The sequence below is a fragment of the Somniosus microcephalus genome, chromosome 10 (assembly GCF_052327205.1).
Source record: "Somniosus microcephalus isolate GS21.2 chromosome 10, FLI_Smic_1.0, whole genome shotgun sequence".
Lineage (NCBI taxonomy): Eukaryota > Metazoa > Chordata > Chondrichthyes > Squaliformes > Somniosidae > Somniosus > Somniosus microcephalus.
In genome coordinates this window covers 120,187,874-120,210,679 of record NC_140996.1, presented here as the reverse complement: position 1 = coordinate 120,210,679, position 22,806 = coordinate 120,187,874, and the positions used below count along the sequence as shown (strand labels likewise).

Here is a 22,806-nt window from a genome sequence, read left to right as displayed (position 1 = left end):
GTCATTAGCTGTTAGCTGAGAAATTGAAGGGGGCCAAGGATAGATCCTTGGTATTCCAAATGGAGCGGATAGAGATCATTTAGTCCATTAACCTGGCAGACAAACGTTCTCAATGAATCTGCAACTTAGGAACAAAACTAAATGTGACCATTGGCAGATATTATGGAAATAATAGGCTCCAACAGCTATTTTAGTTATGAACTGGATAATCGGGTATATTTTTCCCCCGTTGTTAATATAGCTGAAAAAGTTATTGCGAGTATAAAATGAGGAACACAGTTTTATACTTGCATTAGATTTTTCACTTACATTACCAACCTGCAGAAAATATAACTAAGTAACTTTAAACTGGGACTGAGGCTCCTGTTCTATTCCCTTAAGGAGGTTGTATTGATAGGCCAGACAGACATGCTTTCAAAGTTAGACCTGTATGGTATTCTATAAAGAGGAGCTTTGCAAAACAGTTTTTTAATTACTATTTTTGTGAGGCATAGAAATAGTTGGTTGCAACAGATTCTATATAAATACTGCTGACCTGTACACTGTGCAGCTAATTTTACAAAAATGCATTCCTGCCACAGACTTCACCCATCACCTATTCACATATCAGAAATTGCAGGTCTGCTCCCCAAGATTTTCTGTCCAGTTTTGTGCTCACTATTTTAGAAAGGGTGTCGAGGCAAATAGAGAGGGTACAAAAGTGATACCAGGCATCAAAGGTTTTAGTTATGAGGAAAGACTCAAAAAAATTGGGGCTATTTGCATTACAATAGAGAAGGTTAAGGGGAAATCTGATCGAGGTGTTCAAAATCCTGAGACATTTTGAGGAGGCAAATCGGGAAGAAACTATTCCCAATACTCGGTGAGTTGGTAATTAGAGGGCCTAAGTTTAAGATTGTACAAAAAAAGAACAATGGGAGAGGTTATTTTTTTATGCAGCGGGTTGTTACCAGAAACAATGATGAAAGCAGAATCCCCCATAGCTTTCAAAAGGGAAGTGGGTAAAGATTTGAAAGAGAAAAGGATAATGGGGAAAGGGCAAGGTCGTGGAACGAAGTGGAATACACAGCACAAGCACAATGAGTTGAATGACCTCCTTCTGTACTGTAAAATTATATGATTCTATTTGCTCTACGCTGCACGGATCACTGAATAGCAAGCAACAGCAGGATCCCTCGCTGATTTTTCTACATCCTGTCCCAAGAACCTGGCAGTCAATTCCAGTGTCATAACTGCTGCTCTCTTTGAGTCCATGAAACAGCATAGACCTGGGATCAAACCTCGGACGTTTCTGGTCTGTACTGTTCAGCACCATATAACATTGTATATTTATTCTCACAGCCATGGCACGTTAGCTGGCAGATCCATTGGCTGAAATCCCCAGTTCACTTTTTGGCTTCAAGCGATGCAGGACTCAATGGAGCAATTAGATTATTTAGAAAACTAGTTTCAAATTTAAAGGAAAGATACTGGGACTATTTGCACTGGAGGAAGTCAAAATTAAGTTTAATAGAAGGTTTTTTTTAAATGACGGATTTTAATAGGGTGAATAGGGAAAAACTAGTTCCTGTGTTTAGGGAGTCAGCAACGAGGGGGGTCATCAACTTAAAAATGATCACTGAGGAGAGAGGTTAGGAGAAATTTCTTTACACGAAAGGTTGTTAGAGTATGGAACATTTTTCCACAGGGAGTAATTGCGGTATTGACCATTGCATCATTTAAGGGAAAAATGGATATACATTTAAAGCAGAGGAAATCGAGAGCTATGGGCAGAGATTAGTCAGAGACCTATTAGATTTAGATTACTCTAGCAAAGAGCCGGCACAGGCATGATGGGCCGAATGGCCTTCTGTGCTGTAAACTTCTACTGTTTTATGTGCACTTACTGCAGCTGGAATTTTAAAATATTCTTTCATCTATAAGGGAGCTTGCCTGCTGGGATTACATATTGAGAAATCACGGTTGCACTCCACACAATTTTCCATCCATTCATTTTAATGCACTCCTGCTGGGTAAGGCATTTAGAAAAGTAGGCTATGTACAGTCTAAACTATTAGGACCATAATGTTCCAGATCTTTAACTATATTTGTGGCCCAAATGATAATTTTTGTAGCTAACTGTTCTATTGAGCATTTAATTTAATAGTAAATTATCAAAAACAGTGCAACTAGTTATTTGAATATGTGTTCGCTGTCAATTCTGAGGTGTTGATTTGCCACTGAAAAACATCACCACTCATTTAGATCAGGTTCCAGTTACTTGGCTAAAGAAAATCCCACAGATCAAAATTACAGCTTATATTTTACGAATTTGCTCTCCCTGTATATTGCTCCCACTGTGTGTGCATATTGATTTCAGGCGCAGAGATCAGTGGAACTAGATTTTCCATCTTGCAAGCAAAACTCTGTACTAGGAGCACAAATGTGTGTGTTTATATTTGAGGGCAAATATTGTGAAGCTGCAGTGCTGGTGTGAAACCTCACCGGATACAAGTACGGGTCAGAGACATGATTCCAACACTATAACCCTGATTCCAAGTCCCACACTCACGTCTATTGTGGCTCTACCCCGACAACTGAACCTCTCAGTTTCTGCCCTATTCTCTTACAGTGCTAAGTGCATTCCTCTATATAACTGGACCTGAACGCTTTGATTAATCTGAGTGCAGTATTACACCATACCGATTAATAGCTGGCTCTGCAACAGGTCTCCTAGTTTTTTTTTTACACTTCTGGCCTCGATGTGTGAAATTCCTCTTAACAAAAATAGGAGTAGGCTAGTTATTTTCCATAATCAATAAAAAGAATTTCACTCCATGAACAGCGAGGTTGATGACTGAGAGCAGGTCTTCAGCTAACTGCTCATTGTAACTGGAGACCCTACGACGTCGCAGCACAATACACTCTGACCCCTTCTTATTTCCAGATTCAGTAGGAATTCTGGAGTAAGACAAATCAGTTTATCTAGATATAATTAGACCGTATGCAATAGAAAAAGATTTAAATAAACAGCTAAAATCAGACAAATATCAAGCTCCATTCCAGTAGCATTTTCAGTTACTGCAATCAAACAAGTTCTGCATTTCTTGCTCGGTCGCCTCTTCATGCTAGCCAATAAATTCTTTACACAAGATCACATCATTACATCTGCTAGTGTATGTTCTCCTACCTATATATAGAGCGAGTGAGCATTCAGGATCTGAGGAAGTAAGAGGTGAGAGGTTATTGGTGGTGAGTTTGCAGGAGTCTGACTATGGTTGTCCTTTCCATTCTTCCAGATTCCAGGAAAGAAGTGTGAACATCGGAGCCATAAATGGGGACTTAAAAAGGAGAAATATAAATAACCTGCAATTTGCATGAATTACAGTTGATTAATTGGCACAGATTACTTCTCTGCTTAGGCAGTTCACCCAGATATCTATGTGGGCATGACACTGGCTACAGGCTGTAGACTACCTGGTGAAAGATGCAAGAACCTTTCAGTTCTGTTCGAGAAACTCTTCTACTGCAACTGAAATTAATTAATCAGATTTTTTTAGTATCGATTGATTTTACTCCCAAGTGATTATTTTCCCTCACAGCGGCACGGCGGCCCTCTAATGGCTAACGTTCCTGAGTACAATGCACCAGCACTGATGGAGTTATTACGGGAAAAGGAAGAACGAATCCTGGCCCTGGAGGCTGACATGACGAAGTGGGAGCAGAAGTATTTGGAAGAAAGAGCAATGCGTCACTTTGCCATGGACGCTGCTGCTACAGCCGCTGCTCAGAGGTAACCATCAAGCAATATGAGAGAGCATGTGCAAAGGGTTTCAGAGCAGGGGGACCTTTAAGAACAGCCAACTAGAAAAATGCTAGTTAATAGTTCAGTTTTAATAATCAGTATTACTGGTCAATTGTGGTGTTTTGTGATACCATAGAGTAGATTTTCCAAGTCCTCAAACACTGAGCTATCTTGCACATAGACACCGAAAAATCCCGGGAAGCGGGCTCACAATTTCCCCATGTATGTTTATAGTGCATACGATACCTTGCCACATGCAAGAACTCAAATATCTACCTTCTTTGATAGTTTCTGTCTTTCAGCTCTTTAACTACAAGTGTACCATTCTTGACTGAGAGAAGGCCCCGTGATTTGTTGTCTGCTCCTCTGATTTTTCTTTCCCCCCTTCTCTATGGCAGAAGCTTCTAGGCTCCACTTGGCATCTTCAATTGACAGTATGGCTAAAATTGAGAATTGACCATGAAGGATATTATGGGAGTATAGCCACTCACTGCCATATTGCTGCACAATGCATTGGTATTCCTGTGTGCTTTCCCACTGTACGTTTTGTTTTACAGAGGATGTGGAAAGAAAATTAGCTGTGGAGGAATACAAGACAAAATTTACTGCTTTTGAAAAACATAAAATGTGAATGCTTGAGGGTGATAAACCACTGTAGTAATTTGATCATTATATCTCATCTACTATTGGCTCACAGAGATAGAATCCATGTGATCCTGTGCCTGGAATTTTACACTAAAGATAATTTAGCTTAACAATGCTCAAGTTCTTGAATATAATGAATTCCATATACAGGCTATCTATTTTTTAATAAATTCTACTTCCCCACCCCAAAGAGAAAAGTTCCCATTTAATCCCCAGTCTGTGCCCAATTAGCTAATCTCAGCTGGGGCTCTACAATTGACCTGGTGTTCCCTGAATTAGGAAGGGAAATGTTGGCTGAGGTTCCTGCTCCTCTTTGCTATTCAGCATCCCTGGCTGGAAGTGCATGTGTATAGACATTGCATGAGGATTGGATTGAACCCAGATGCAATACCTCTTGTGATTGAATAACTTGCCAACACTCATTATTGAGGCTTCCATGTGAATAATGCTGCTTGAGTGAGGTACCCGAGAGTGACTGGTGCCTGTAAAATCATACCACAAGAAGGAGTCAGCTACTTCAGGAGAGAAAAGATAAAGAAGGGACAACAATGGCAAGAGAAAAATAAAACAGAAAAAGAAAAAGGGGGAATTTTAACTGGGCAGACTAGGAGTTAAAATGGTCACTTCCCACTTGATTCCTACCCTGCAGCCATTTTAGTGCCACTTTTCTTTGGTGGCTGAGGCGCCCACGTGGCTCAGATTCATGTAAATTGTATTATTTAGTACACCTGGCAGGCACAAAATGGAGATAAGTGCTAACATTTTCTTTGTTGGGCCAGGAGGAACAGGCCCCACAAAGAAAGTTTGGGCTACTGACATCCCGGGTTATTCCCCTTCCCATCCATGAAACCATTCCAAATTTCCCCACCAAGACTCACTGGCATCTAGGCCGCTCGATCTTCACGAGCCGAATGTCAGCAAGCTGTCTCCAGATGCCTGTTTCAGGTGGGCAGCTGAATGTAAATGAGACTTGGCTGTTCAAATGGACTAAATGTCCCACTGGAGCTCCTGGGCAAGCAGCTCACACCTCCCACTGGATTCCTGCCCAGAAGTTAAAACTCCCCCAACATACTCCTTTTCAAAAAAGAGTAACAAAATCAGCACTCCAAAATCTCTGGCCTTCTTGTGCCATTCACTGCTGCAGGATCCTTATTCCTAGTACAGGCACGTGTTACACCGCAGAAATTTTCAGGGACAAAATGGGAATAAATGCTAAAAGTGCACAAATAACCAACTTTTACAACAGATTTTATGGTAATACTGTCATACTAAAATTAAGAAAGCTCCATTGAAAATCTAGCCGCTTGTTCCTGTATTGAACAAAATGAACTTCTCTGAACTCTCACGTCAAGGAATGGTGTTTATTTATTGCTCTTAAGTTTTTTTTTGCTATCTTGTGATGTGAAACACTATCTATGAAAGTGTCCCAGTGGTTACGGAGCAGATGCTGAAGTTTAAAACTGCAGCTCACTCACACTGTAAATGTTAAATGAGCAGAACCATGTAAAACATTTAATTTCAATTTTATTAAGCAAATAGAGGAGACCTATACCTAGAACATTTAGTCAGATCTGAGTTATCGTGTCATTTACACTTGTTATAAGTGGAATCTCACAGACTAAGTTACAAGGGGGAAAAAATACCCAAAGCCTGAAACAAAACAGAAACCGCTGGAAACACAGCAGACAGTTCAACATCTGAAAAGAGAAGACAGGTTAATGTTTTAGGTAGACACCATTTTCAGAATTGGAAAAATAAATCAAATGTATCTTTTTTTAAGCTTTAACCAAGAGAGGAAGAGTGAACAGCAGATGCAGATCCTCCATGGTCTCAATCACAAGTGTTCTTTTCCCCATTCTATATTCCAGAGCTGAAATTTAACTTTGGTGGGGATGCAAAAGAGGGGGTAGTGGATCAACTGCTTGTTATACACCCCACCGGATTTCCTTTTCCCACTATGTTCTTTTCTTAAATCTGTAGTTATACGTGCTAATATTTATTGTTTTGGTATTATTCGATGCATCTTCTTCATTCCACTTAAGCTAAAGTGTTACGTTTAATTAAAGCCCTATTTTTCTATTACATCTGTGTTGTCAGACTTCATTTAGAGTACAGTTCTGGAATCCGGACTCCGGGACGATTGGTGGCAGGGGTCCGGAATCTGTAAAATGTTCTGGAATCCGGACACCCTGAGGGAGGCTTACCAAAAACCGGAAATAGCGCAACCTGGGCCCAGGCATTTCCTGACTTGGCATGTGTTTCTGATGTCCGAAGTCCAGAAATATCGCAACCTGGGCTTGGGCATTTCCGGACTTCGGACATCAGAAACACTTTCCAAAGTCCAGAAAAACTCGAAAATCGCTTGGCCTCGGTCCCAAGGTTGCTGGATTCGGGATGCTCAACCTGTCGTAGTTTCTACGTCACACTTTCTATGTTTTATATAGAAAGGCAGCTGACCATTGACATGGATAAAAAGATAATTGAACAGTTGGAAAAACTGAAAGTATTCTTTGTTATGTTACCAGGGACACAACTATAATAAATCACTCTCCAAATAGCAGTTACAATGACAGTTCACTGGAAGCACGAAACTGGAAGGAGGAAAAGGAGAAAATGCAGTCAAATCAGAGATACCAGGATACAGAGCACAGGTACATCTCGCCCTCACTAATGGATGATAAACTGTATCTTTTGCCACTTCTTATGCAGAACTATCTTCAGAAGGTTTTTTTCCACCTCCTGCTTCCTTTCCACCATCTACAAGGCACAAGTCAGTAGTGTGATGGAACACTCTCCACTTGCCTGGATGAGTGCAGCTCCAACAACACTCAAGAAGCTTGACACCATCCAGGACAAAGCAGCCCACTTGATTGGCACCCCATCCACCACCTTAAACATTCATTCCCCCCCACCACCGGCGTACTGTGGCTGCAGTGTGTACCATCTACAAGATACACTGCAGCAACTCACCACGGCTTCTTCGACAGCACCTCCCAAACCCATGACCTCTACCACCTAGAAGGACATGGGAACACCATCATCTGCATGTTCCCCTCCAAGTCACACACCATCCTGACTTGGAAATATATCGCCATTCCCTCATCATCGCTGGGTCAAAATCCTGGAACTCCCTCCCTAACAGCACTGTGGGAGTACTTTCACTACCTCACGGACTGCAGTAGTTTAAGAAGGTGGCTCACCACGACCTTCTCGAGGGCAATTAGGGATGGGTAATAAATGCTGGCCTTGCCAGCGACGCCCAAATCCCATGAATAATTTTTTTTTAAGTGTTTTTTTGAATGATGGGGCTGATTGACAGTGCATTAAATGTACTAGCTAATCACAATTGTAAAGAAAAGTGCTATGATCCCAACAACTTCCATTCATTCACAGAACATTCCACCATCACTGATAAATTACTGTGGAATAATTTTGACCGTAACATAATTAAGGTATCTAAGATAGTAAACCGATATAGAAAGGACAGATATTGAGCATGAACAAGGGGGCACAGGTTCAAATTAGTGAAAACCAAATTGAAGCTGGGGTCTGGGAGTAGTGATCAGTAAAATGAACTTCCAGGTAGGGTTGTGGAACCAAAAACCCAGGAGCTATTTAAGAGACAGTCGGATGCTGTGATGGAGGGACTGTATCGTTTTCTGGATGGATAAGATGAGATGGGTGGAATGGCCGTCCTCTTTCTCATTTATTTCATCAATAAAACATAGGATGTAATAAATTCTAAACTGATTCACTGTTGGTGTTTTGTTATGAGTCAGTGTCGACTGGTGATCTTTTTGGCAGGTGAAGCACATGCTATACATGCCTAACCAAGCCAGCTTGTCACCATAGCAACAGGCCCTTCATGCATGCGCAATACCTTTGACCGCACGAACTACAAAGCAGGAAGGGAGCCCCAGACACTCCGAGGAGAAGCTCAAAAGGGTAAAAAAAAATTAAATGCAGTTTTGCAAATGATCATTTAGTTGCAGTTTTACACATGGAATATTCTAAAAGAGAATTTATGAGTGTGTCATTCTGCAGTTATCAAGTCAGACAATTCTAGGCGAGGCAATGCCTCACTTCCCTCACCTGATGAGCTGCCTCTGTTATGAGCAGCAACTCGCTAAGGCTTCTTCGGCAGCACCTCCCAAAGTCGTGACCTCTACCACCTAGAAGGACAAGGGCAGCAGGCGCATGGGAACACCATCACCTGCAGGTTCCCCTCCAAGTTACACACCATCCTGACTTGGAAGTATATCGCCGTTCCTTCATCGTCGCTGGGTCAAAATCCTGGAACTCCCTCCCTAACAGCACTGTTGGGAGTACCTTCACCTCATGGACAGCAGCAGTTCAAGAAGGCGACTCACCACCACCTTCTCGAGGGCAATTAGGGATGGGCAATAAATGCTGGCCTTGCCAGCGACGCCCACATCCCAGGAATTATTATTTTTTAAACTGGATTGTTTGAGAATTGGACCGCTGATGGTATTTGTATTGTCTACATTTTTGAGCTTGGATTTATCAGATCTAGAGACTGATCAATTCAGATATTAATTCCGAACTATATAAAATTAAAAGGAAAAACTGCAAATGCTGGAAATCTGAAATAAAAACAGAAAATGCTAGAAATAAATAACGTTTTGGGTGTGTACCCTTCATCAGAACCGAAGACTCAGACATTTTAATGAGGTTGTAAAAAATGGAGTGAGAGGGAAGATAACTAACAGCTGCACCAATCAGAGAGGGAGTGAGTTAAATGACCTGCAGACTGCTTTGTAGAAAACAGATAATATAAAAGATCATCAGTGAGGAGATGCAGTGATACAAAAAGAGTGTGCAAAATAGTCATGTGAGGGGCATGTGGGAGGAGGTGTATATATGAAGACTTTTTTGATCCTGAGGGGTTTTTAATTGAAAGTTGTGATGCATCCGATGATTAAATAGCCTGTTGACATTCACTGTCTAAGCTCAGATATGAAGAACGGTGAGTTTCCAGTGCCCAGTGCAGGTCAGGAGAGGAAGGGGAGAAACAGCTTCACGCTGAACATGGATATTAGTGAGCAGGAACTGGAATTTTTTTCAATGATAAATATTTAATAAACAAAATGATTTTATTTCCAACAGGGTAGCAGAAGTAACAGGCTTCAACTGCATCTCTCATAGAATAAAAAACCTTCATGCACAGCTTATAGAGAAAGACGCCATGATAAAAGTACTCCAGCAGCGCTCTCGAAAGGAGCCAGGAAAATCTGAGCCAGGGTCTCTGAGACCAGGCAGGTCGATCTCCTCTATATCTGGAAGCACTGGACTGCATTCTCGCCAGGCATCCCTGAGCAATTCTCAGATAGTACAAGAAAAAAAGGAGGAAAAGAGCTGGAAGGAAAGTGTGGGTAAGCATCATAGTAATTATTGAATATGCTCATTGTGACTGAGAGGTAAATGCAGGTACAAAATTAATATTATCACTGTTTATTTAGTTATTCTACCAATATGCTGTAGGAAAATAAATTGGGCCAGAAATTCGGGTCGGAGGCTTCCCGCGGGTGCAAGCCTCCGACCTGCACTTACCTAGCGCGCCGGCCGTTGAGCTGTGGGCCCGCGTGGGATTCCGATCCTGGGCCTGCTCCAACTGCCGGCGCGCAATGCTTGCGTATCCCAGGGCGCAGTTAGTTCAATGCGTCCCCTGGGATCACGTGGGCCATGGAAAGCCAATGGTAGCAAGGAATGCCCATTCATAAAATTGACAGGAAGACCTGTCAAAACTACAAATACTATAAGCCCCAAAACATCACTAAAACTTCAAATACATTTTTTTTTAAATCACATTTTTAAAATAACTATAAATTACATAAAATAACTTTTAAACAATTTAAATTTTTGAAAAAATTAATTACATTTTCTAACGGGGCTAAAAATAAACTTACCTTTCTTTAAAGTATTTAAAAATAATAAACCTGTGGGAAAAAATGTTTTAATTTTAACTAATTCACCACTTACCTTGTTAAAAGCAGGCCTTGCGCCTGCTTTTTACATGTGTAACTCCTGGAGACTTACCCTCCTGGAGAAAACTGGAAAAAAAATGTAAGTTCCATGCGCACGCACTGCCTCTCCGGCGCACGCATTCGACCTCTGAACCCCTTCCTTTAAGGGAACGGAAGTTCCGGTTTCCCGCGCATGCGCAGTGCATGCACGAAACCGGCACTTCCGTTGGGCCTACGAGTGAGTACCCCGTGTGTACTCGCCCATGGAGACCCGAATCTCTGGGCCAATGCTGCTTGTGTGATAGTCTTAATTTGACACCTTATGTTTCTCCTGCCACCAGTGATAGGCCTGTAAGTATCTGTGTTTCACCCTGCTGTTATATAGTTCAAAACGATACAACCCAATTTTGGAAGGACAAAAGGGGGATTTTAATTTCCAGGCGATAGGCTGACAGAACACGTCGGCTGCCCGATACCTGCAGCGGGAGGCACAGTCAATTTTGAGAGCCAGGCTTCATTAGCATACACCTGACGAGTTGCAGGTTGCTAGCTGCAGGCCGCTGCAATATCAGGCCGCCCAGAGGCCAATCTGGCCAGCAGAAAGGTAGGCCCTGGAGGGTCAGTGGCCCAAATTATTCTTGCAGAGCCAGCAGAAGCACTCCTGCTGCTCCTGACCTCTCAAAAATAATTTTAATACTTAACTTTTCATGCCTCTTCCTCTTGCCTGCCAGCTTTTACTGAGCGGAGCGTCCATGGCAGTTAAAATTGTATCGTGGTCTTATTAATGTCCATCGGGCTAAGGGAATTAATATTCCTCCTAAAGTCTATAATTGTACTGCTGAGAGTCTTCACAGTTTGAGTGAATGTAACATTACATTTTCGCACACCCATTAATTAAATCCCAGTGACAGCATTGGACTATTATGTCCCAGCTAGACTTCTTAAAATGACACTGCTACAGTAGTAGGTTAAAGTAGGAGAAATCTTTCTTCTTCTTCATCTTAGGCAGTCCCTCGGAACCGAAGATGACTTGCTTCCACATTAAAAATGAGTTCTCAGGTGACTGATGAGTCCAATTCGGGACCTACAGTCTCTGTCATGGGTGGGGCAGACGGTGGTTGAAGAGGCAGGTGGATGGGGTGCTTGGGTTGACGTGCGCTCCTTCCGCTGTTTGCGTTTGGCTTCTGCTTGCTCCCGGCGAAGAGACTCGAGGTATTCGGCGCCTTCTCGGATGCTTCTCCTCCACTTTGTACGGTCTAAGGCCAAGGATTCCCAGGTGTTGGTGGGGATGTTGCACTTTTTCAAGGAAGCTTTGAGGGTGTCCTTGAAGCGTTTCCTCTGCCCGCCTGGGGCTCTCTTGCCGTGTCGGAGCTCCGAGTAGAGTGCTTGCTTTGGGAGTCTCGTATCAGGCATGTGGGCGATGTGACCCGTCCATCGGAGCTGATCGAGCGTGGTCAAAGCTTCGATGCTGGGGATGTTGGCCTGAGTGAGAACACTGACGTTGGTGCGCCTATCCTGTCAATGGATTTGCAGGATCTTGCGGAGGCAGCGTTGGTGGTACCTCTCCAGTGCTTTGAGGTGCCTGCTGTACATGGTCCATGTCTCTGAGGCATGCAGGAGGGCGGGTATTACTACTGTTCTGTAGAGCATGAGCTTGGTGCCGGGTTTGAGGTCCTGGTCTTCAAACACACTCTTCCTCAGGCGACCGAAGGCTGCACTGGCACACTGAAGGCGGTGTTGGACTTCGTCATCGACGTCTGCCCTTGTTGACAGTAGGCTTCCGAGGTATGGAAAGTGGTCCACGTTGTCCAAGGCCTTGTCGTGGATTTTGATAATCGGGGGGCAGTACTGTGTGGCGGGGGCAGATTGGTAGAGGACCTTTGTCTTACGGATGTTTAGTGTAAGGCCCATAGTCTCGTATGCTTCGGTGAAGGTGTTAACGATGGTTTGGAGTTCGACCTCCGAGTGTGCGCAGACGCAAGCGTCGTCTGCATACTGTAATTAGGAGAAATAGCCTGATTAAGTTTACATATTTATTTTTATTTTACTTTCCTATCATTTTCTGGTGCTGCCTCTCCCATTACAGCCTCCAGAGAGGCGATTGGCTGGAGGTGGAGTTGCTACATTGTCCTCAATGTCACCACATATCTGTTGTGTCTACGGTCCACCCCCACCCCAGCCCTGAACTTTCATCTTTCTCCAGTTTCTCTCCGATCTCCCCTCATGACCTCTCCACGCTCATCTTGTCCGTGAGACCCACTTCATGCTCCCTTGACCCTATTCCCACTAAACTGCTGACCACACAAATTCCTTTACTGACTCCCATGTTAGCTGATATTGTTCTCTCTCCTCAGGTACTGTTCTCCTCTCCTTCAAATCTGCGTCATCACCCGTCTCCTCCAACCAACCCTTGACCCCTCCGTCCTTGCAAGCTACCACCCCATCTCCAACCTCCCTTTCCTCTCCAAAGTCCTTGAACGTGTTGTCGCCTCCCAAATTGGTGCCCATCTTTCCCGGAACTCCAAGTTTGAATCCCTCCAATCAGGTTTCCACCCCTGCCACAGTACCAAAACGACTCTTATCAAAGTCACAAATGACATCCTATGTGACTGTGACAAAGGTAAACTATCCCTTCTCAACCTGTCTGCAGCCTTTGATACGGTTGACCACTCCATCCCCCTCCAACGCCTCTCCATTGTCAACCAGCTGGGTGGGACAGCACTCGCCTGGCTCCATTCTTAACTATCTAATCGTAGCCAGAGAATCACCTGCAACGGCTTCTCTTCTCGCTCCCGCATCGTTACCTCTGGTGGCCCCCTAAGGTTCTATCCTTGTCTCCCTCTTATTTGTCATGCTGCCCCTCGGCGACATCATCCAAAAACACAGCGTCAGTTTCCACATGTACACTGACGACACCCAGCTCAACCTCACCACCACTTCTCTCGACCCCTCTACTATTTCTAAATTGTCAGACTGCTTATCCAACATCCAGTTCTGGATGAACAGAAATTTCCTTCAATTAAATTTTGGGAAGACCAAAGCCATTATCTTTCGTCCCCGCCACAAACTCCCTTCCCTAGCCACTGATTCCATCCCTCTCCCTAGCATCTGCCTGAGGCTGAACTCGACTGTTCGCACTCTTGGTGTCATATTTGACCCTGAAATGAGCTTCCAACCACATTATCCGTGCCATAACTAAGAGCGCCTATTTCCACCTCTAACAGAGCCCGACTCCGCCCCGCCTCACCTCATCTGCTTCTGAAACCCTCATCTATGCCTTTGTTACCTCTAGACTTGACTATTCCAACGCACTCCTGGCTGGCCTCCCATCTTCTACCCTCCGTACACTTGAGGTCATCCAAAACTTGGCTGCCCGTGTCCTAACTCGCACCAAGTTCCGTTCAACCATCACCCCTGTGCTCGCTGACCTACATTGGCTCCCGGTTAAGCAACGGCTCAATTTAAAAATTCTCCTCCTTGTTTTCAAATCCCTCCATGGCCTCGCCCTTCCCTATCTCTGTCACCTCCTCCAGCCTCACAACCCCCCTGAGATATCTGCAATTTTGGCCTCTTGTGCATCCACGATTTTAATCGCTCCACCATTGGTGGCCATGCCTTCAGCTGCCAAGGCCCTAAGCTCTGGAATTCCTTCCCTAAACCTCTCTGCATCTCTACCTCTCTTCCTTGAAGACGCTCCTTGAAACCTACCTCTTTGACCAAGCTTTTGGTCATCTGCCCTATTATTTCCTTGTATGGCTCGGTGTCAAGTTTTGTTTTTTGACACTCTGTGAAGCGCCTTGGGACGTTTTACTACGTTAAAGTCGCTATATAAATACAAGTTGTTGTTGTTGTTGGTGCATTTCTGTAACCTGTTGAGTGGAGGTAACTTTACTGTACCTTATGCTGACTGTACCAGTCTTTCAAAGTGTTTTTCATAACCGACCAAAGTAATGGCAAATAATCCATTTGGAAATTAATTTAGGCATCCCTGCAAAATGAGAATTTTATTTTGTACGTATGTTTATTCAAATACTTGTTCTAGTTTTCTGCCCCTCTGTCCTGAAGCCAGTGAATCATACTGGGATACAGTTCCACTGATGCTGGACACCTTGCACCTCTTCGCCTAAATGGCAGTTCCAATTCTGGGAAGTGAGACTGTGAGTGCTGGCAGCCTATTTGGCCAGCGGGTCATTGTAGCTGAGCCTAATCCTGTCCTCGGTGGACAATTTGGCCCACACATTCTACACCTCCGGAAAGGATTTTGGATCACTAGTCAGGAATACCTAGTAGAATCAGCACTGCTTCCCCAGCTGTGTTAAGCTAACACAGCACAGACCAGGGATTGAACCTGGGTCCTTCCTGGTCTAGATTGCTTAATACCACACAAGGCGGAGAATTTACTAACTCGGCCGTCTTTTATCAGCTACTATAAAAGTGAATTCTGACATTCAGTAAAACTTAGTGGCAGACAGCCCAATTTGGAGTAACACAAATCTATCATTCAGTACCCCAAAAATACCAAGGAGGAAGTTTCCTGTTTGCTATTTGTAATTAAATTGTAAAATTTTTCTTTACAAATGTATTTACAATTTTGCTACAAATAATGCAGAGAGGAAATCTCCCTCCCCCAAGTTTTACAATATATTGTGAAATCTTCCATATTTATTGCTGCTTTCTTGTGACTTTCTGTTTTTGTGTGTGATGAACAGTTCTTTGTAAATCCGTATAAAGGGCTGTTCATTGATGCTGACTACTCTGTGGCCACATTTCCAAGAGCATCGATCAAAGCTATAAAGGGAAGCATTACTCACCAGTGTGCCACACACACAAAAGATTTGCACTTGCTAAAAATGTATTCTGAACCTGTTTTGTTTGATGTTATAATATTGGACACCAATTGTTGAGTGTAGCAGCACAAAAGAAGTTTTAATCAGGTTCGCAGCTGCATAAAAGAGTACACTGTAATGTAGTACAATTGCATTAAGTGTTCATCTGTGAACTTCATGATTGGAAATTGCACTCCATGGTGTGTTTCTGTTGAGATTTTAGTCTGAGGTGAATCTGTTACACACAAGTTTGATGTATTTACATGGGACCAGATTAAAATGTGCAAACAAATAAAGATATCAAACACTCAGCTCCTAATCTGGTTGCAATTCACAGGGTTGCTTCAAATTAAAGACAATCAAGAAAACTCTTTGCGTTCCTCATTTCAAACGACTGCACCTTCAATCCCAGTGGTTTCCACGCACGTTAAAACTGGCAGTAAGGACAACAGTACTCAGACAGATAAAAGTCCTGAACTGGTCCGTCCAAGTAGTGCCCCAATGCATGGAAGACGAAGGCTCAACACAACCCCCATTGGCAGCCCCGTTGTGAGACCTAAATCAGCACGAGGCAGTGCAGAAAAAATAGGTAAGTTGTACTGCCCATTGTAAAATTGGTTAGTAACGAAGTTGAATTGAGGCTCCCTCCCTGAGATGTACAAGCAAATTGTTTTTCTGATAATTAAACTTCTTAAAGAGTAATATCACTTGAGGGTGGTGAGTATGGTTGGATCAGATGTGTTGGGAGACCATTTTCAGCATGATCTACTGGTCTTAAACAGCATAATCCTAAACTTCATAACTGTGCTTTTGCCATGTGATTGGAACCCAGAACCATGGAGTACTTCACCATTCAAACTAGTTCTTCCCCAATACCCCACTCCAGACCAGGAAGATCCCAAGTGTGGGCCTTGCTCGGTGCTGAATTAGTTGGTAGTGGTTGGAGCACTATAATTAGCCTCCGTTTCCTGGATTCGGAAAGATAAAAAACACCCACCATGTTTACTGTTCCTGCTTTTGTGCAGTTAAACTTGCTGGAAAGTAGATATGTGTGGGCTTTGATTGCCATCTTTTGCCCAGTGCAAAGCTGGATGGGGAGGAGTAGCAATTTTAAAGAAGGATTTGTGCATGTGTGAAGTAGCTCCATTTGCACATGCGTGAGCATGGAATGGGTCAGCAGCCAAAAAAAAGCAGGGACGACAGTGACGCCCCTCACAAAGGCCAGAATTTTATGGGGTCCATGCGGGTGCGATTGGAGGCAGGTCAGGTGGGAAATTTGAAACATCTTGGAGCGGCTAAGGAATCCGCCGTCATCCCGTCCCCACGCGCCTTTCCCTTGGGCACGTTTGCCGGCACGGCAGTAACCCAAACGACAGAAGCGGGCAAGCTAATTTAAATCATTATTAGGCACTTGTCAGACCCTTGAGTCTTTTTAACCCTACCTTTCAAATTTCACTGGATGACCACGGGAATCACGCAGCTCGGGAACCACATCAGTCAACCTCAGGTGGAAGTTGAGTGGCCATTGATTCAGCTGATTAGGGCACAGCGTAGAAAGTACAATAAAAACTCCCACCTCACAGCTGATCACGTTCCTCAAGCAGAAGCTGTTGCTGACTGCATTGCCAGCACAGATTTAGCTTTCTACAGGCTGCACGTGTTTCCAGCAAAGTCGGCATCCAGTGTCACCTCATTGTTAGAACCCATCACCTCATTGACAGATTGCTTCTGTCATCTCTACTTGACCTGTCATCTATTCCATCCGCATGGGTGCCGTCTATACTGTCTCACCTTGGTCCTCAGAATCAGACCACGATGAGCCCAACACCAGCAGCACCAACAACAACACCACCAACCTTCTCCTCAACCACCTGATGCTCCACAGGACGAAGAGCATCAGCGCAGGGCTGCACCGCACCGGAGGCGATACCCCCTACACGGTATACAGGCAGAGGATGAGCTTCCTCAACATGACTGAGCAGCATTGCCAAAGGAGGCTCAGACTATCGCACCAGGTTGTCACAGACATTTGCACATTGCTGGAGGAAGACCTGCAGCCCAGAGGAGTGGGTGGACAGGCCTTACCAGTGGCTGTCAAAGTCACCAGCGCCCTCAACTTCTTTGCCTCAGGCTCTCCAGGGATCTGCAGTAGACATTTGCAGCATCTCGCAATCAACTGCCCACAGATGCATCACACAGGTCACCGATGCCCTGTTTGACAAGTCAGCCAATTATACCAGCTTTGCCACTGATGATGCCAGTGTTACTGAGCGGGTGCTCAGCTTTGCCGCTCTGGTTGGCTTCCCTTGGGTGCAGGGCTTCATCTACTGCACATATGTGGCCATTAGGGCACCCCATCATCACCCAGGAGTCTTTGTCAACCTCAAGGGCTTCCACTCCCTCAATGTGCAGCTCATCTGCAACATAGGAAAATCATCATACATGTGCACCAACTTCCCTGGCAGCTGCCATGACTCTCTCGTTCTGCGCTAGTCCACCTTCCCTCAGCTCTTCGCTTCTCCAAACAGACTTTCCGGCTGGCTGCTTGGAGACAAGGGCTATCCACTGAAGACTTAGTTCATGACACCCTTGAGGAGGCCAAGTACGGAGGCCCAGGAGAGATATAATGAAAGCCACATTTCCACCAGATGTGTCATAGAGCAGACAATAGGCATGCAGAAAATGCGATTCAGATCCTTGACAGATCTGGAGGAGCTCTTCAGTATGCACCAGCTAGGGTCTCCAGAATCATAGCGGAGCAGCGAGGATTAGCACTGCATGAGAAGCAAGGCACTGAGCGCACAGCCTCTTCGGAGGAGCAGGAGGAAGCTGAGGTCCAGATCCCACCAGCACCCAAGCACATTGCTACCTGGGAGGCCAGGGACGGCCTCATCATGGTCAGATTTACTTAACTTTATGCATTACACCCATATGGCTACCACATGCTGCGCCAGGTTGGCACCACCCCACAGCAACACCATAAAGCATCCCTACAATGACCAAGGCATTCCTTTCACACTTACCACCATTGCTGGAGGTAACGTTATGTCTCACCAATCACTCCAACTCACTAAACCACTTCCAAAGGTGCACACAAATTTGTCCATGACTGGAAAGTGGTGAAAATAACGATTTTTATGTGTGACCTCACATTAACGGAAACTTTACAGAATCATTTAACAAAACACCCAAGTGCCTACCCTTGTGAATCTACTTGTGTTTCATCTTTCTCTTACACGTGCTTCTATGAGGTTCTACCCCTGTGGCTTCAGTAGAGGTAGAGGCAGCCTGCTCACTTTGCTGCTGTGACTGCTTAGACGCTTTGGCGGACGTCCTCTGGGTTTTGGAGCCTGTGATGGCCCCACCAAAATCTGCTCCTCCTGCAACTGTGCAGGGGCAGACTCGGCCATCGCTGTCCGAGGAGGCATCTGGGGCTCTGACTGAGGGGAAAGCAACGGGGGAGAAGTGTGAGCACTTTGCGAGGAGCCTCCACTTCCATGTCCCCTCTCGCCATCATCCCGCTCATGGGCCACCCGCACTTCCCTGTTATGAGGACTCGCATCTACGTTGACATTCCTCCTAGAGAGGAGGTCTATAAGCCTCTGCCATCTATTCTCCATAGAGACCATATGTTCCTGTGAGTGGCGCATTAGCTGCTCCATGCAGGTGGCCATCCTATCCATGGAAGAGCCTACAGTCGCCATCGCCTGCAACACGGTGGTGCTCATGTTGGAGATGGACTCCTCCTTTCTCTGGACATTTGCAGGCATCGCATTCACAAAACCTGTCAAAGCCTCCTGCAATTCCTCCTGTACCTACAGGATTGCCCTCTTTCTGGATGGCCCCCAAGACTCTGCTTCCAGCTGAGCAGAGCTAGGAGCATCCTGCACCCTCTGCAAGGAGTCTCCACCTCTGTCCCTGTCTCCACCATCTGCTCTTGCTCACTTGTGAGTTGTGAGGCACCAGGTGACAACATTACTCTATCTCGTGTGGGACCCACCAAGTTGTGAGTATCTGAGCTGGTGCTGGGTGCGCTTATGTTTGGTGACTGTGCACCCTCTGAGGCTGGTGGCTCCTCTGAGGAGTCGTCTTCATCTTCCTCCTGGACGGTGGGTGGTGCTCTTGATGGACCTGTGGAAGAGTAAAGACATGAGTTAGATATGTCATATGAAGAATGGGTACAGATACCATTATGCACATGATGAAATTCAGTGGCTGCTGACATCAGTCCCCATATGAGTGACTGCTGTTTGCCATTTAGCTGTATGATATGTAATTCTGTCACCAGGTTGCTGAGATATCCCCGTCTCTCCCTCCGTCTCTCACCTCCAGCTGCTTGGCGACTCCCGAAACTTTTAAGGCAGCCTCCTCTGCTGTTGTTTGGGTCACCAATGATGGCGTTCCACCTCCGGTTCTCCCCCTCTCTTATTGTGGGCTCTCTTTTCCTGCAAGAAGGGAAAGAAGAGACGGTTGAGTGAGAGTGATGGAATGATTGTAAGGAATGGATGGGTTACATCTTTAGAGGGAGACTATGATGGAATGGGATGCCAAATCCAAGTGGCCTTGTGTGTTGTTAGTTGGTATAATTGCATTAGGACGAGGGTGAGTGTGAGGGGTGGCTAGTCAGATGGGAATGTGATAATATAGAGAGAGAGGGATGGGTGGATGTGCAACGTATGTTGGTGTGAGTAAGGATGTGCAGGAGTAGGGTAGGGAAGGCAGAGTGATGGGGATGTGATGAGAGGCACAGCAGGATGAAGTTGAGTGTGGTTTTATACTCTCCTGATCTAATGAGATCATTGAAACGTTTCTGGCACTGTGCCCAGGTGGTCCTCACCACATCCCTGCTGTTTACCTCTTCTGCTATTTGGAGCCAGGCTCTCTTGGTCCCCTGGGAGGTCTCTTCTGCCCATTAGAAGGGAAGATGACCTCCCTGCATGCTCTCACTCCCTCCACACGCATATGGAGGGAGTCATCGGAGTACCTGGGTGCAGCCCTCTATCTCAGTGCAGTCACATTTGGCACTCTTTGTAGCAGTCCAATTGGGGAGTGTGCTGCCTGCATCATTCTTGTTGTACGAGGCCCCTTGGGTCGGAGCGATCATAATATGATAGAATTCTTCATTAAGATGGAGAATGAAGTATTTGACTCAGAGACTAGGGTCCTGAATTTAAATAAAGGAAACTACGATGGTCTGAGGCACGAGTTGGGTAGGATTGATTGGGGAATGTCACTCAAAGGGTTGACGGTGGATAGGCGATGGCAAACATTCAAAGACCGCATGGATGAACTACAGAATTTGTTCATCCCAGTTTGGCATAAAAATAAAACAAAAAAGGTGACTCAACCGTGGCTAACAAGGGAAATTAGGGATAGCATAAGATCCCAGGAGAGGACATATAAATTGGCCAGAAAAAGCAGTAAACCTGAGGATTGGGGGCAGTTTAGGATTCAACAAAGGAGGACAAAGGGATTAATTAAGAAGGGGAAAATAGAATATGAGAGTAAGCTTGCAGGGAACATAAAAACTGACTCTAAAAGCTTTTATAGATATGTGAAGAGAAAAAGATTGGTGAAGTCAAGCGTAGGTCCCTTGCAGTCAGAATCAAGGGAATTTATAATGGGGAACAAAGAAATGGCAGACCAATTAAATACATATTTTGGTTCTGTCTTCACAAAGGAGGACACAAATAACCTCCCAGAGATGTCAGGGAACATAGGGTCTGATGAAAGGGAGGAACTGAAAGAAATCAGTATTTGTAGGGAAATTGACGGGATTAAAGGCCGATAAATCCCCAGGGCCTGATAATCTACATCCTAGGGTACTTAAGGAAGTGGCCCTAGAAATAGTAGATGCATTGCTGATCATCTTCCAACATTCAATGGAATCTGGAACAGTACCCATGGATTGGAGGGTAGCTAATGTTACCGCACTATTCAAAAAAGGTGATAGAGAGAAAACGGGGAATTACAGACTGGTAAACCTGACATCGGTTGTGGGGAAAATGCTAGAGTCCATTATAAAAGATGTAATAGCAGAGCACTTGGAAAACAGTGACAGGATCGGACAAAGTCAACATGGATTTACAAAAGGTAAATCGTGCTTGACTGATCTACTGGAATTTTTTGAGGATGTAACTGGTAAAATAGATAAGGGAGAACCAGTGGATGTGGTGTATTTGGACTTTCAGAAGGTTTCCGATAAGGTCCCGCATAAGAGATTAGCATGTAAAGTTAAGGCACATGGGATTGGGGGCAAGGTATTGACTTGGATAGAGAACTAGTTGGCAGACAGAAAGCAAAGAGTTGGAATAAACGGGTCTTTTTCCGAGTGGCAGGCAGTGACTAGTGGGGTACCGCAGGGATCGGACCTTGGACCCCAGCTATTCACAATATATATTAATGATCTAGACAAGGGAATTAGATGTAATATCACCAAGTTTGCAGACGACACAAAGCTGGGTGGGCATGTGTGCTGTGAGGAAGATGCCGAGAAACTCCAGGATGATTTGGACAGGTTGGGTGACTGGGCAGAAGCATGGCAGATGCAATATAACGTGGATAAATGTGAGGTTATCCACTTTGGTGACAAAAACAGGAAGGCAGATTATTATCTGAATGGCAATAGATTGGGAGAAGGGGAAGTGCAACGAGCTCTGGGTGTCCTTGTGCACCAGTCGCTGAAGGTAAGCATGCAGGTGCAGCAGGCAAGAGGGTTTGAGTACAGGAACAAAGATGTCTTGCTGCAGTTGTACAGGGCCTTGGTGAGACCACACCTTGAGTATTGTGTGCAGTATTGGTTGCCTTATCTGAGGAAGGATGTTCTTGCCATGGAAGGAGTTCAGCGAAGATTCACCAGGCTGATACCTGGGATGGCAGGAATGACGTATGAGGAGAGATTGGGTCGATTGGGCTTATACTCGCTGGAGTTTAGAAGAATGAGAGGGGATCTCATTGAAACTTATAAAATTCTGACAGGACTGGACAGACTAGATGCAGGAAGGATGTTCCCGATGGCCGGGGAGTCCAGAACCAGGGGTCACAGTCTAAGGATAAGGGGTAAGCCATTTAGGACAGAAATGAGGAGGAATTTCTTCACCCAGAGAGTGGTGAACCTGTGGAATTCTCTACCACAGAAGGCAGTAGAGGCCAATTCATTAAGTATATTCAAGAAGGAGTTGGATATATTTCTTAAGGCTAAAGGGATCAAGGGATATGGGGAGAAAGCAGGGACAGGGTACTGAATTTGGATGATCAGCCATGATCGCATTGAATGGCGGAGCAGGCTTGAGGGGCCGAATGGCCTACTCCTGCTCCTATCTTCTATGTTTCTATCAGACCCGCACCATTTAACGCGCAGGGCAGCCTTAGTAGGCCCCATTAACGCAAAGTCGATCTGAGGAGCGGCATGGAATCGGGAACGGGGTCATAACCCACCACGGCGACCACCCGCCCAGATACTGAAAATTTGGGCCAAACTCTCTGATGTCTGCTGAGTGAGCTAATCTCACCTGGAGCTGTGGTCGGGGTGCTACAACTAGATACAGTACCACTGGTTTACGGAAGA

At 44.9% G+C, this 22,806-nt stretch overlaps 1 protein-coding gene across 4 annotated transcripts in view; it reads left to right on the top strand.

Moving 5' to 3' along the window:
• Window positions 1-22,806, top strand: part of amotl1 (angiomotin like 1) — a 116,095-nt gene that overhangs the window by 87,847 nt on the left and 5,442 nt on the right. For 3 of the 4 annotated variants that reach the window (XM_085998763.1, XM_085998764.1, XM_085998761.1), the window contains 4 exons: window positions 3,582-3,772; window positions 6,955-7,080; window positions 9,557-9,822; window positions 15,577-15,828. In XM_085998763.1, coding sequence (XP_085854889.1) covers window positions 3,582-3,772; window positions 6,955-7,080; window positions 9,557-9,822; window positions 15,577-15,828 — 835 coding nt within the window. The remainder of the gene's footprint in view (window positions 1-3,581; window positions 3,773-6,954; window positions 7,081-9,556; window positions 9,823-15,576; window positions 15,829-22,806) is intronic. The other variant, XM_085998762.1, reaches the window with a different exon arrangement.